We start from the raw sequence: 15806 nt of genomic DNA, 5'->3' as shown, positions 1-15806 counted from the left end.
AGAACATAACCCCATGCAAGCAGTAAGAAAGCCTTAAGCAGTAAGAAAGAGGAAGATACTGACCCACCGGAAGAAGGAAGTACCGAAGACGAGCGTGCTTGAGACTGACTTAGGGGATGTGTGTGGCCGCTAAGGCCTGTTTCCTTCAGTTCTCTGAAGAAGAACAGTGCATCAGGAGAACAAACTGCTAAGCAAATAGGCGGGCGGGTAGGAAAATGGAGAGGCACTCTGTGCTATGGCGGAGGCGGCTGGCGGCCAAAATGATTTTCGCCGCGTGGACCAGAGGGCGCTGGCGTTTGGCGAGCGACGGCTCCTCTAGAGGACGCTGCTTCCCTCCTGCCCTCCATCGTACCGTTTTCTGAGCTGTCTGCCTGGCTTACCAAACGCTCTCATCTGGACCTAACCCTCGGTGGACACAGAAAATCAGCCAGCCATTGAAGGAAGCGTCGTGCTCCGTCATCATAGGATGTTCTGTCTGTGGGAGGCGTTTCTGGTGGCGGAAGAGTAAGTAGATAATTTTAATTTAAACTAAAACATTTGACAGATTTTTGTCCCGTAGATAAGTGTATTCGGCTTAGACCACCGGCTAGCGCCAGGTTACCGTGACCCTCACGTCCCTGAAAAGGGTCAGCCAACTGAACCGCTTTTGCGATCCTGTTGCGCAAAAAAACACTGAGAGGTCCATAATATTTTATTCTACATTCTAGGCCCCCGCCCACTTAAGCCAAGCGAGCACATTTTGTCATCTATACTCGTCCGTTGCAAAGAGTAACGGGTTGTTGTCTACGTTCGCATAGACGAGTACACTGTGACGCACACTTGATGTATAGATGTAGCAGATACTTAAGCTTCCCTTCCTTTCAATATCCCACAATAGTTTTCAATCGCGATTCGTAATCCGTAGTCAGCATGGAACTTTACCCAAATGAAAATCTAACTGCTTCTGTTCAATCCTAAAATCTATCCAGCAACGGAGCATAGCCGAAACGCTAGTTATGTCAATTATTTTCTTCACATGGTACAGTGCAGGCAAACTAATATACGAGTTAAGTCGTATCACACCTTTATCGTTACTCTCGAGGGGTTTAAGCAAGACAAGAATAGCAACGAGTGGATTTTTCACGGTTTTGATCGCCATGGCCATCTAAGGATGTGTGCACGCGCGCGCTAAGCACAAGCGGGAAGTATGGCTATGAACTTGTTCCCTTCTACCAGGGCACAGTCTGTTCACTGAACTCAGCAGCAGCGGCACCAGCAGGTGTCGCCATTTCTGGCAGCTCCAGCACCGTCGCTATTAGTGCACGCCTTTACCATCTGCGTGGCCGTCGCCCTTGTGTGTCCTCCACGTCTTCTTCCCCTTCCTTCAATTCAGCTGTCGATCCTTGATCCATCCGCACCCTTCGTTCTATGGCTTCATGGGTGAGCTTTCCAAACGTTTCTCATGGTCCACGGCAGCTCCTTCACAAAGTTCTCAAGCGAGTCGAGCTTTGTTCTCCGGTCTGTTCGTCGTTTCGTTCCCCTGTAACCTGATTTGGTGGGGCAAACATCCCGCCCTTCTGCTCGTTTCTGGACGTCGCTGCCACTACCCCTACTGCTGGGCTCGAGGTTACCGAATGTAAATTTACTATTGTTGCTACTTCTGCTACTTCTGCTGCTGCTGCTGCTGCTGCTGCTGCTGCTGCTGCTGCTGCTGGTGCCATAACCACGATCATTTTAACTACTGGTTACAGTGAATAAACCAAACGAGTTAAGGGACTCCAGCGCTACAATCGTCTACGGCTACCCAGACCTCTACACCAGTGAAAAAAAAAGACTGTCGCTTTTTCTTTAACTCACTCGTCCCACGCGTGTCAAGTCGAAAGATCTAGGAGGTTGGGATACTTTTCCCGTAGACTTCCCTTACAGTCGGGAGAAAACAGCGAGGTTGTCATTACATAGTCGCTTTTCGTCGTTTTCTGTTATTCCCCTTGTCGATTTGATGACGAATCAACGGCTGTCGAAGAACGTACTGAGCCGTACGAAGACAAGCGACGAAACAACTCGATTTTCGAAGCCTTGAAACGCGCTCTTTGTGGTTCTGGTGCAGGCGGCTGTTTCCATTTTTGTGCCGTCATCGACGCTGAAGGGTCAATCATTTGCCTTGCTTGGTGTCAGCGCGCAAGTGCTTCTACTTGGCATCTTCAGATCAGCCGCTGAGACGAACGTTTGGCAAATATGCACTCAAAAACAACACAGGGAATCGACAATGAGAGGGAAAGGATAGCGTTGCCCTGAGAGCAATTATAAACACAGTAGTACTACCGAGTACCTCTCCTGAGTCACTAAGAGGTGCAGAAACTCCAAACAAATGCGGGTGTTGGCTGCAACGTTTCCATATGTGTGCATGTAGAAAACGCAATGTATTATCGCGAAATGATCAGGAAACCCATTTTATGATGATATGGTAAGCGTGAGTACAAGAGAGCAGACTCGCGTAAAATATAGGTACTGTTTTTCATGCACTTTTTAGCTGTTCCTTATGCAGCCTCAAAGCCACGTTGCGATGGTTTGAAACTGTATTTATTAGTGAGTGAAAGTAAGCGAGGAAAGAGGAAGTAGTAAACACTTAAGCCGCTGCCGACAGGGTGAGTTGTCATAGGACCTCCAATTAAGGATGCTTGTTTCAATTGGACAACAAGCTGACACATGTCCCAAGGCAGTGTTACCCGTAGATACGCCAGCGAGGCCGAACAAGTAATTAACCATACGGCTGATCTACCAAGCTGGTCACGGGCTTGTTTTAACGAACACAGAACAGAGTGCGCCATCTTACGCTAACTCAGATATAATATAAAGCTTTAGATGCGTCCTCAAACTAACCTGCCGGAGCTGACTACCACGTGCCGCTGACAATAGCACATCGGCCCGGGAGGGCCACTAATTAGAAAACATTATACCGAGGTGAGATTTGGGTCTCAGGGTCGAGTACTTGAAGACCTGTGTTCGCACTTGCGCCTGATAACAAACCTCTCAGGGGAAGTTAAGTTACGTCACGTGTACATAAAACCGCTCGCTACACGCCAGCAAATAGCTCTCATAAGCTAAACTATTTGCATTTAATAAATTGCCATTATATATTGATATGAAGACTGAGCAATTACGCACACACAATATGCTTTTTTCCCTATCCGCTTTAAGGGCGTATTTTTAGCTTCTTTGAAAAAGTAGAAGCGATCAATGTTGTCTGTTCAAAGATTGAATGATGTATCAGGCAAGCGTGCCAAATCAATCCGTTCGACCTAAAATCGTTGACGGCTCCATCACCGACTTAGCGTATAGCGACTGATTCTCGATATTGACGGAGAACAAAGAACCAACTAGTGCAACACGTACCTGAAGGCTGTAGCCTTATTTTACTTCCAAACCCATCATTCCAGGATACGGTTAAGCGGACGTCAGGCTGGATGGGTACAGAAAAGAAGCCCCGTGGTTCTTGCGCGTTTGCTGGAAATGCTGCGTCTTCACTCGCTCCTCGAATCGGTTTCGCCCTTTATGACAATCCGGATTAATTATTGAAGCAGACGGCTCCAAGCGATAACAGAGATGTTATTCAGTTACCGGTGGTGCTGGAATGTTTTATCTTCGTTCCAGATCGGCTGTTGGCGACTTAGTGTTTTCTGTCATATGCTGCCACCCCTTTCTAAGCCCTCAACCCATTCAGAAGATCAGCGCGCTGCCGAACAGACAAACAAATAGAACAAACGTCAAGAAAAGTTCAAGCGTCACTGATATGGGTTGAGTCGCGATTCGTTTTTGTTGTTAGACTGGTCGACCGTCCGAGCGGTCAGTTCGTTGCAGTACGATGAGTACAAAATTAGTCGTTCGGTCTTTTGTTGTTTGGTAATTGGTAAAAACATATGCAAAACGCTTTTTTAGGTTAACAGCGGCTGAAAAGCGCCGGAGATATACGATTATCGTAAGACATTGGTAAACACTTGAATGTCCACTAAGAGGCTCAGCATACGCCGTGTATTACGAAGTAAATCCTTGAAAAATTTCTGCAAGCAACGAATGAGATTTATACGAGCACAACTTCCAAATCCTCTACCAGTCTGAACTCACTGACTACATCAATAGATTTTTGTTGGGCCTGAAGCCAAGTAGGTGAAACCAACTGGTGCTGCCTGCCGTACGTAGCGACAGTCAGTTTCGATAAGATGATTACAATGACGGTGTGCCTATTAGTATAATACTAAAATTTCAACTTAGGTTGTCGACACAGTACGGTACGACAGAGTGCGCCACTGCTTATACCAAGTGATACTACTCATATAATTTTACTATTTGTATCATCTACAATAAATGGGAAAACCTATCTCGAAATGTAGGCCACTCAATCGCCCTACGCACGACACGCAGATGAGACACCAAATTTTTTCCGACAACGACGTTTCTAAAGTCATATAGCAACGTTGGTGATTGACAGCCTTCTATTTCGACCCTTCGGGGTTATCATTACATAAGCCAACTGTAGCACGTTCTGACCTTGCTGGTCCTTGGCTATGAATGAACGGGTTGCTTGTCTATTTGCGTACAGGTCAAACAAAGGTTTGTGTATGCGTGTCGGTCCCCGAGTCTGATGTGAAAAGCAAGCTTTATCTTGTACAGACTGCCAGTGACTTAGTCTGCATGATTCCGAATATATGTCGTGAATTGCTATTACTGCTTTAGCCTCGCTAAGCGTTTGCCGGGATGATAGACCGAGAGACGGTTCGCTAGTGGTACAAACACTGCTGTGGCCGCTGTAGGGCCGCGTGCTACCGCTATCCACTAAGCGGTGAAGCGTGTTGTGTCTTGTTTACTGTACTACATTCAGTCTCAGGACAGAAAACCCTCTCTCCTGCAGGCGGCTTGAGTTCGCTGTACCTCAGCCGATGTTCTAGCCGCGATGCTCTCAAGAAGTCAGCTTCGTCTGAGGTGCCACTTGAGGTAAGGTCAGCCGCCTGCCGCTATGACCCTATACGAGCAGCAGTGATAGTGCTGGTAGCCAAAAGCGTTTGGGAGTTTACTATTCGAATTCGGCTATTGCCATTTCGTGTGTCCGTACCCCCTCATTTTTCCTGATCCACCCTGCAGCATCTTTCCGCTCTCCGTATAAGGGGCAACTAAGTGTTAGTGTCGACTGTCTGCCTGCTCGTGTGCGTAGGTGTTTGGAGAAGACTTCGTAAAGGGAGTTCGGTTGTGACGTTCCCAAGTGCCGTGACGGCGAGCGCTTAAGCGATTAACCTGGGCTAGGCTTAATGCGTGGCAGTGCTGTACTGCCTTGCCAAGGCAACCGATTCGCTATCTGGTCGACAATAGCAGCCGCAGCAGCAACAGCAGTACCAGTGGCGGCTAGTCGGGAAGCCGTGCCGTCAGCTCTCAAGCCGCCCTCTAATCAAGAGTCCACAAGACCCAGCCCAACCTGCTGGCAGCCTGCCGGCAGCCTACCGATTTGCCTGTGCCTATTTGCTGGGCGGCCAAGGAACCCACAACCCGTCCCCCTCCCCTCCCCCCCAGCCAGCCAGCCAGCCAGCCAGCCAGCCAGCCAGCTTAGTCTACTCAGTAGGATAGTGATTCGCAGCAGTCCTGCTCTGTCCTGACGCAGTCGGTAGGTTTTCCCGCAGGCAATGAGGCGGCCGGTCCAAGTTGAGTTGACCCAGTGTGAGCACCCAATGAACGGGTGACTTAACTTCTGAATCTTGCGTATTTCTTCTCCCGTATTGCTATTGCTACCGACTGCTATCTCGGCAGCTGGCAGTGGCGCCACCGTTTCTGTTGATCTTTTTGTTCCGTTTTGTATTGCCCTATTGAATCGTTGCTGTATCGTCTAGCTCTGCCGGAGGAGGGAGTAGTGACCCCGCTGACTGGAGTGACAAATTAACGATAACGGTAAAAGAGATATTCGCATTTGTTCCCTAAATCATTTCTTCACCATCGTCTCATCCACTCAGCGGTTTCCTTAGCCATCCGCGGCCGAAGTACATTGTTTTCTTTATGCCTGCTTATAATGATTCCTCGTAGAGTGCGCAGAACATTTAGGTGTGACTTATGTGTACTACAAATGCATAATATGAAAGAGAGAAGCATGAAATTTTGCAGAGAAGCGATATAGGCATAGTGAAATAATCCGATAAAAAGCGCTGCTGAGTTTTTAGTGATTTTTTCGGCAGATAACTTTGGCGATGGATCAGGAGACTCTGAAGAAAGCTGCGATCGCAGTGCCCGCCTTGGCGGTGTTGTGCTATCTTATTTACCAGGGGTAAGTGGTACCTGGCGCCTAATGTTTGGGCCTCCAATGGTATGACGGAAGTCTAGAGAGAGGGACACAGATACAATAGCTCCCGCCTCATGCAAAACGCTTTCATCAGCGAAAGCGACAACACCTTTATATTCGTGTAAACTGCATTCGCTACAATTTGTTGTTGTCTGTTGCTGATAGGAGCGTCGTGCATACATGCGAAAAGAGTATCCTTGCGCAATTAAGCGAGTACATAATACGATAAGACATTTGTCCTAGTCACGCGAAAAATGCCAGTGTAGTACGAACGTAAGAATGAAAGGCAACAGAGTAGAGAAGTCGGCACAGGTACCATTGTACCGGCTACGCGAATAAGCCACTCCATTAGATATGTCTGATCCTCTTTTTCCATACTCGGAAGTGTTTCTTTGAATGCTGAATGTCCGACGCTGTCGTCGAGCAGTACACCGACTGTTAGTAATACGCTGGCATAAGACTGCTGTACTACTTCCAGTAAGCTCAACCACCGCTATTAATAGACGGTACGCAGGCTAAACATATTGGATGCTTTAAATACGTAAATTTCACATTGCACAAGGCAAGTTGTAATTACAGTGAGTTGGTTAGTGAAGTAAACGGCGACGACTAACATTGATTTTTTTTTATTGTGTTCTGTTAAATAGCACCAGCGCGCTGAAGGCATTTTTTCCACGGAAGGAAGTGCCCCATGATGTAAAAGATAAACTACAGGCCGGCTACCAGAAGCTCCAAGCCTCACCACAATGCAAGTCTTTGCTAAAAAAGTATCTGACAAAAAATGTGCTCGAGAGTCTGCAAAGCAGAAGCACTCGAATGGGTGCGACACTTCTCGATGTCGTGCAATCCGGGTTTGCCAACATTGACTCGGGCGTCGGTGTTTACGCTCCTGACGCTGAATCGTACAAGATTTTCGCTCCTTTGTTTGATCCCATCATTGACGACTATCATCAGGGATTCAAGCCTACGGACCGGCACCCACCTTCGGACTTCGGCAACCTTGACACGTTCGAAAACGTCGATCCCGATGGGAAGTTTGTCATCTCCACACGTGTACGTTGTGGACGCTCTCTGCAGGGATACCCGTTCAATCCCTGCCTTACAGAAGCAGTGAGTGTACAGGAATGCTTGTTATAACTAGCATTTTGTCCATTACTAAGTAAAGCGTGACGTAAACGAAATGCGTTGTTTTAAAGGTCGTGTTCCCCTTATAGCATTATCTATGAAATTCTCCAATAATCAGCAGTTGTTATTCCTTGATTTGCATCGAGACTTACAACAAAGATCATTTCCTTGGTACGATTGCCTCTTAGCAATATCGAGAAATGGAGCAGATTGTGTCTAAAACCCTGAAAGGACTGACAGGGGAACTTAAGGGTACATACTATCCCCTCACCGGAATGAGCAAAGCTACGCAACAGCAACTCATCGACGACCACTTCTTGTTCAAGGAAGGTGACAGGTACGTTGTAATTATTTTCTTGAAGCGATTGATCTCGATGGTGAAACTGATTCCACATTAGCCCTTTGTCGAACCGAAATCTCAACATACAAACATGCTATCTATGTTTTTTCCATCGAGCAATGCTACGATTGAATATAAATTTCGCTAATTTTCTACCTGTACCGTTGAGCAGATTAACATCTGTGACCGAGTAACCTCTTATGATCTCATAGTTGTATTTGCATGCCTCGAGAAAGTATGTTTTGAAACGTTTTGACGTTTGGTTTTATGAAACCACTGGCTCTAATCTTGAAAGGCCTACTCAACTCATCGTATGCTTATTGTTGACCGACAGTTCAGCAATTCCGATTGTTTTTATCTTTTTGAGCTATCCAAATACATCAAGTTATTTGATAGCTAAACCGGCTCTTGTTACTTGTACTAGTTGTATTATACTAGATATTAAAGGAATACCTGATATTACACTTCATTATAACGTTCACTCAGCATCTGACTGCTATCAACGCTTGTTCCAGATTCCTACAGGCGGCGAACGCGTGCCGCTTTTGGCCCACCGGACGTGGCATTTACCATAACGATGCGAAAACATTCCTTGTCTGGGTAAATGAAGAGGATCATCTCCGGATTATTTCTATGCAGCAGGGCGGAGACCTTAAAGAAGTTTTTACCCGCCTGGTCAATGTAAGCGCTTTCTCATTGCCTGTACCATATATACGATTTTTCATCGTCTGTCATGATAGCTTCCATTATGTATATGTTGTTTATTAGTTAATTTGTTGTGTTCGGCATATATTTACTATTCAGCGTCACATATTTCGTGCGGGAAAAAGTTAACTTACTTAGTCATACGACCGTGCAATATACGGCCAATTAAACCGCTGCCACTTGCATAACTTGACCTTCCGTGGCGATCATCTATACTTGTATTTTCTCGTATGTTTATTTTGGGCATAGTACCCTCTGTAAAGCTTACTTCTGCTGCCGTATTTTAAACGACATTTTTGTAAAAAGGAAAATGTTCTATCAATGGTAATTTGGTATTTTGAAACATATTGGTTATTTTGAATAGATATGCGTTTTCGTTTTTCATTCTATTTGTGTTTTTGACATTGCAAGGCATCACAAACAAGACCACGGAAATCTTTGTTTTCTAAACAACTGTGATCCGCGAATTTTTCGCTCAATGAAAATGCTCAAAATCAAAAACACTCACCAGCTGCCTTATGAAAATTTTCTGACTGTAGAACTGCCGGACGTTGATGACACCGCGCTTTGAACAGTAATTTTAGCTGCACATTAATACGGGTGTTTCCACAGGGTATCAAAGAAATCGAGAGGCATATTCCGTTCTCTCGCGACAGTCGTTTAGGCTACCTGACCTTTTGCCCAACGAACCTGGGCACGACCATCCGAGCGTCCGTACACATCAAGTTGCCCAAGCTCGCGGCAAACAAAGCACGTCTCGAACAGGTTGCCGCGAAGTATAACCTGCAAGTTCGAGGTTAGCAAATATCAATAACATGATTTTCGGCTTTTCTGTGGATGCAGGCGACGAGGATATTACATAATTCGTGTATAAATCATACGTCTTCCGATCTTCAATACCTACATAATCCGAATGGATTTCCTTTTCTGTTCGGTTGTTTTTTTTCTTTGTTCAGGAACCCGAGGCGAGCACACCGAGTCCGAGGGCGGCGTCTACGACATCTCTAATAAACGTCGCATGGGCCTGACAGAGTACCAGGCTGTCAAGGAAATGCAGGACGGAATCCTTGAATTAATTAAATTAGAAAAAGAGGCTTGAGCTTTACAGCTCTATATGGCAGAGTGGCAAGAGAACCTATTAGTGCGAGGCCGTAACTTTTGAAACTAACGGTGAACACACTGAACGTTCTAATCTTGTCACCAATCTTGAACCACACTTTATAAGTGTGTGTTTATAAATGTTATTCACACAACAAAACGCTTGCTCCACTAGGCTGCCGGCTATTGAAACGACCTTATTAATTAGTATAGAGAACTAATCGGCAAAGAGGAAGCACCATTCAAATAAAATAAAAGACATAGAAAGAAAACCGTAGTCGAATTTAGGTAAATAAAACAATGAGCCTCTACAGTTGCTTATATCCACCCTTTGATTAGGGAGACGAAAAGAATAATCCGAAAATCACTTCAATATTGGAAAATATCAGATTTAACTAGGATCGCCAAATAATGTGACTATTTGACTGCATCAGATCTAAAGATAAAGAGTAGTCAACAAGGGTTAATAACGAGGCTGCGTGAATTTAAGGCTCACGCAGGCCCATGTGCAATATTAGAATAACATGGTTTTAAACAGATTTTCTCCGGCTGTTCGAGGTGCAGACAAGAAAACAAGAACGACGATCTACAACTTCTAGAAGTGTACATTATGCTTTCGATGAGTAGATAGATGAATGTAGTTGATTGTCCTGTCCTAATCGGGAGCAGCGATCAGACGCACAAAAGGGCCTCTCTGGAAACGGATAATATATACACCATCGTCGGTTAGTGAGTAGGTAACGTTGATTGGTACTTTCAACTGTCCCGCTTCTGGGTGTACTCCTCCCTATGTAGTACAGTTTAGCATTAATGATGAAGCCGATGGCTACAACGAAGTCGTTGGTCCACGATCGAAAAATAATTAACAGGCAAAGAAAAACGAAATTTGAATTCTGTGAACGTCACGAGCGATGACAACAAAATGTAATGGTGGTACGAAGATCAGGAACTTTCGGTGCTATGAAAAATAATAAGCAAGTGATACGATCGGTTCAGACAGCAGACGAACTCCATACCAGTCAACGATGCTAACTGCTAATCCGGGCAAATATTGACTACGAACGATTATAGTACGCTCAACACGTATAACAAGACGAGACGTAATGGACATAAGGCTATATTGTGAATAAATTCCCTGTTTGAGGTGGTAAAAATGCAAACTTATTACTTTTGTTGGGTAAGTTCTCCAAGTATTGATGAACCGCTTCAAGAAACGTCATGGCGCAACAGCTCTCGAGAGTCGTTTGTTTTTTTTTTCTAGAACAGTTTAGGTCTCTTGGTGCTCCGGATCGTATGTATGTGATTTTGAAGCTGGCCTCGTGCCACTCTATATACGTCCGAAGCACTGAGAGATCCGGACCGTGTCATTCGACGATTCAACGATGAAGAGACAAACGCGAAACGTATCGGCTGTATACTGCAACTGGTTGGTATGTGTACAATAGCAAATTTGCTATGATATGCTGGTACGAAAATTGCATAGCTTTGCCCCGCAGAATCTGAATAGAAGGTTCCTGAGTAAATTTGACGGGCAAGCTTAACGAACACTAGGTAAATACGAAAGAGTAACACGTGGCTAACAAGCGCAGTTGTCTAGGAACAACTACAGCCGTTTTATTAAGACTATAAAAGCCGAAATTTAGTAGACGATGCGTAGATAACAACTATCATGTGTTTAGTTATACAGATGAGGTCCGTGTCGTAATTGACGAAATGCAGGAGTTCGATACGACTAATAATTAATTGCTGGTGAACACTATGAATCGATATCTGTCCATGCGGTAAATTCTGTCACAGTATTTTCCGCAATATCAAAACTGAGTACGAATTGCTCATCCGTTTCAAAGGCGCTGACCGGGAACGACACTTTTAAATGTCAGGGGATCTCGTAAAAAGGTTCTATTGAGAACAACAATCGCTTGTTGACCCGCGGAGAACGCGTCTTTTAATTATTGACATGATGATAAACTCTGTCCGTTGTATCAAGACAAATTAGCCAACCAATGGTGAATTGCGCTCTTACGGTATCCATTTTACAGTCGTCTCTGGCACAATTGCACACAATCTATTTATGTGCTTTTCATTTTTTTGTAGTCTACTGATGCATTTTTTCATGCTGTGTTTTTCCTTTTTGGAATTTGATGGCAACGATGACCAAATAGCGCCAACGAAATTTGGTAACCCACAGCGCTTACGGGTTAGGCTGACTATGCGATCGATCCGTTGAAAGGTAGAAAATAAGTAACCCGTTGTCGTAACATATAACCCGTAAGGTCTAATTGTGCATATATTATTACATCTGGGTATTATATTAAACGGGAAATTGCATTGAAGGGCGAAATTTTATAATAAATGATGATGATGCTGCGAAGTGGATCAGAACATAATCTGCATCACCAAGCAGTAAGTGAGCTGAATTTAAACGTTAAACGTTCATAATATGCGTAATAATATACGTAATGCATAATATACGTAAAGTTCATAATATGTATGAAACTATACTTTAGCTTACGGATTGAACGGAATTGAATTAAACATTATTTTTCATAGACACAGTAAACGAACTACATTTATCTCAGTCTACGTCATACACACTGTTGCTAATAATAGTCATGAGGAGAATAGAACCCATATCTCTATACCAAGGTATAACTTTGACCATGGCTATCTTCATTTAATTTGAGTATGTGTGTATAGCTTCTACCCTGCTGGTTAAGCCTATTAATAAATAAATTCACATTAATTGCAAACAATACGATCGGATTTTTTGACCCTTTTGAACTATCCTATCAATAAGAATAAACCCACCTTGTAAAAAAAAAGTTCATCGTCATGGTATGTTGTCTCGACACGTAAGCTCCTCACGATCTTTCCCATAATAGTGCAGTGGTAATCTGTCTGCCTTCTAACTGGGGTGATAAAGGTGTGGTTTAGATACGAATCTCGGCGAAAACGTACACTGGCCATTTAGAAGATCAAACGGAAGTTACACATATAGTATGCGTTAGACCTTGGATCATATCGTCTCTTCTGCAAGACTTCTGAAGCAACACCATGCAAGAATACTGAAGCTTGTCTGCTGAGAGTACCTGTCAGCCTGCAATATAAAAATCGTGACACCTATGACATAGATTGAAAGATATACTCTGTAAATTGAAGGCCTTAGGACAAACTAGGTTCTGTTAATAAGGCTCACTGCTCCCGGCAAGCGATATTTATAGCCGGTGGTACCTAAAAGTATCACAATTTTGAAACTGTAATTGTAATATACTGTTATCCGCGTTAGCTGTCATTCGACTTCATGGCAAGAGTCGGTGTCTTATTGAGCAACAACGACTAACACGGTGAAGTCATGCAAAAACCCAAATAGTCCACACATGAAACATTTACCTTTTGCGCTCCTCTATCTGCAATTAGATATGGCTGTAGCCAATAGTAGAAGCTACAAATATCGTAAAATTTCTTGGCATACAGCAGAAACCATGTAATAGCGTTCTCGGAGTTCCTATTTTAGCCTTTGTATGAGTCCAATCTGAGCATTTTTCATACCTGATTCATAGCAGTCGCAAAGACAAAACGCTTTGTGCAGCACTGCTTCAAGGGTTTATAAGAGGCAATATTGTTTAGAACATGCAATTTGAAGGCCTCATCATTGCTTTTCCTATCCTTATTTTCTAGGGATAGAGGTGTCTCGACGCCCAGCTTCGCACGCGGACCTAAAATGGATAAAGAGACGCATCACCATGGCATCATCACAGGGACGTAGCTTGTGTACAGATATTCTGTCGCCCCACTGCAGTAAATCCAGTCATCCGTAGGCAGTTATACTTCATGTTTCGTCTCAGCCATCATAACACAATTCCTAGTTACCTTGTTTCGGAGGAACGCTGCCCTCTGCTTTTATGGTGCCTTATTTTAGCTACACATGAATCCTAATTCAATAATGCCTATGGGAGCGGTATAAATATTGAGAAGTTTTGATCATTACAGAATATATTCTGGTCCTTTCGCTGTACGTGCATTCATCGGTATTAATTGTCCTGTTTTCCCCGGTGCGATTAATCCATCCCTTTGCTAATGTTAACCCGTCGTCTTATTTAAGTTGTCACACAGCCTAATCCGTTTAGTCCTTGTGTTTCGAGCGTTAGGTCCGGCACCGCCGTTAAACATTTCATGAGATAGATGCCTGGCACGAAACGAAGTGCATCTATGCCAGGATTCAAGCCTTGACTACAACGTGTCCTTAGGATTAGAAGGCAAACACGTTATAAACTATGCTATTACGAAAACAGTCCGTTTAGTCTCCTATCCCTCGGCGATTATTCCTCCGTTGAGATCTCGGCGATATAACCTGTCTATTGCAATATAAAATATTCGAAAAGCCAGCGCACTTTTGAATTTGACTGTTTCCTAAATTGTTAACCGTTCACAAGATGGTGTGGTTCGTTAGATTTACGCTAGACAGAGGCGTTTATTAAAACGCCTCTGTCTTTTCAAGATTTTTCAAGATGGACTGATGAAAATTACATATCTTTTTGTTAAAGCTTTATATATATATATATATATATATATATATATATATCATTTTTGTGATTAAGAGCAGTCATTTATATACCTGCAAGCTGTCTGTAAACCGGTAAAAAATTTCCCATACATTATAGGTCAACAGTGTAGTGATGTTTGCGTTACTCACACAAGTTAAGTTGAAACCAGGAGCTCAAATAAAAACTGCTCAATGCTTTCAATATTTCTCAGTTCATTCACCAATGAGGTTCCGATTATATATTAGGATAGACTTTCTTAACACATAAAACCTAATTGGAGACAATCCTGCACGGAACTGCACGACATTTTGATGTTTTTAAAGCAATTAAAGGGATTCCATTTTACTTATTGACATTTGGTGAGAACATACAGACACAGATTAACAACACAATATTCCAGCATCAAAGACAGTATATCGAATATATTCCAGTACGTTCTAAACATAGCTCCAGAAAACACCGAGCAGCATAATATCTACCACAATTTTCCTCGCATATGAAGCATTTAGTTGTATTGTCCGGTTCTTGGAAATCCGGTTCGCCGCAGAGTCAATATTGACACTGAAACACAGCGAAGCGAGTGACGACATGTCTGTTTACCCAGTTTGGCCTTTCCCACTCACTGTGCTTCATCGGACCCAAAGGCAAAAAAACCCCATAAGTTTCCGCTAATTTTCGTACTATGTAGCTCCAAGGACTAGTCCAAACGCTCCCTCTCTAGAGTTCAACGCCACGACCTAAATTCTCAAACGTGAGCGGCGGGTCGGCAAAGCGATGTCAGGACACAATTATTTGTGGTCTCTGGGCTCTTCTAAAGAAGAATGCCTTGATGCGAACAGGCTGAGAGCGGTGGCGAGGGACAAGCAATCAGGCGATTTGATCGCCCATGCGGCCAACACTACCTTCCTGTGTCTTCCGGTGACGTGCACAGCAAAACGTCTGCGATTCTCGGAGAAGAAATTTTCTTACATTGACAAGAAGTGACTTGACAAGATAGGAAGTCTCAGTGGCCGGTGCTCTGTCGCCCTGTCCAAGCTTCACTCAGCAATGGAAGGAAAGAGAATAAATATGGGAAATACTGAGAGTGAAAGTTTTTTCCCCCTTGCTCATTTCACTTCCCACTTCCGATAGATGATGATTTATAAGGGCCGAGTTGTACGTTAACCATTTGTATATATGTCAGTTTGTATTAGTTAGTTATAAGCCATGCTGAGAAACACATTATCATAAATTTGTTCAAAGAAGAAATTTCACTTTAACAGCGATAGGATACTAATGATAACCCTCAGTGGAACGAGCCCTCTCAAGAGATTTCAAATTTTCAGTCCCCTCCGCCTTCATTGAAGCATAGTCACACGATTTTCAAAACTGTGACGGTTGTTTACTAAAGAAATTTATTTACTTAAGAAACTATTATTCTTGCTTGCTATTAGATTGATAGAAAGAATTTTACCTTCATTTAACAACACATATCCATGGCAGTTTATCTACATATGGGTGGAATGGGAAAAGGATTATAATAGGGTGTAACCCCTTGAGTCCAGTCAGATTATTAATATTGCTGACTGCTAAGAAACTGTATTAAAGGCACAATTCATACGCATATTGTACACGCCTGCAAACCTAACGCAACCTGTGAGATTGTGTACGATTCTGCCAACCTTTAGAGCGTCTCAGTGTTCGCAATACAGTATATATA

The 15806-nt window shown here is 43.5% G+C and overlaps 1 protein-coding gene across 5 annotated transcripts; it reads left to right on the top strand.

Annotated features, from left to right (window-relative positions):
- Positions 1-351: 351 nt before the first annotated feature.
- LOC111251070 (arginine kinase Lit v 2.0101-like) lies at positions 352-10717 on the top strand. Of its 5 annotated transcripts, XM_022807328.2 has the most exons (8): positions 4642-4968; positions 5186-5629; positions 6192-6280; positions 6943-7405; positions 7609-7757; positions 8276-8441; positions 9078-9261; positions 9422-10717. In XM_022807328.2, exons 3-8 carry the CDS (start codon positions 6204-6206, stop codon positions 9562-9564), a joined length of 1182 nt encoding a protein of 393 aa, XP_022663063.1. In that variant the 5' UTR covers positions 4642-4968; positions 5186-5629; positions 6192-6203; the 3' UTR covers positions 9565-10717. The 5 variants fall into 5 exon arrangements, with proteins under 5 accessions (XP_022663084.1, XP_022663074.1, XP_022663063.1 ...); XM_022807349.2 differs by lacking the exons at positions 4642-4968; positions 5186-5629 and adding an exon at positions 352-504; XM_022807339.2 differs by lacking the exon at positions 5186-5629 and having other exon boundaries at positions 4641-4968.
- The last annotated feature ends 5089 nt before the right edge of the window (positions 10718-15806 follow it).

This window comes from Varroa destructor, unplaced genomic scaffold (genome assembly GCF_002443255.2).
Source record: "Varroa destructor unplaced genomic scaffold, Vdes_3.0 BEIS01000001.1, whole genome shotgun sequence".
Classification (NCBI taxonomy): domain Eukaryota; kingdom Metazoa; phylum Arthropoda; class Arachnida; order Mesostigmata; family Varroidae; genus Varroa; species Varroa destructor.
The sequence above is the reverse complement of the archived record's forward strand: the minus strand, read 5'-3'. Positions and strand labels throughout refer to the sequence as shown.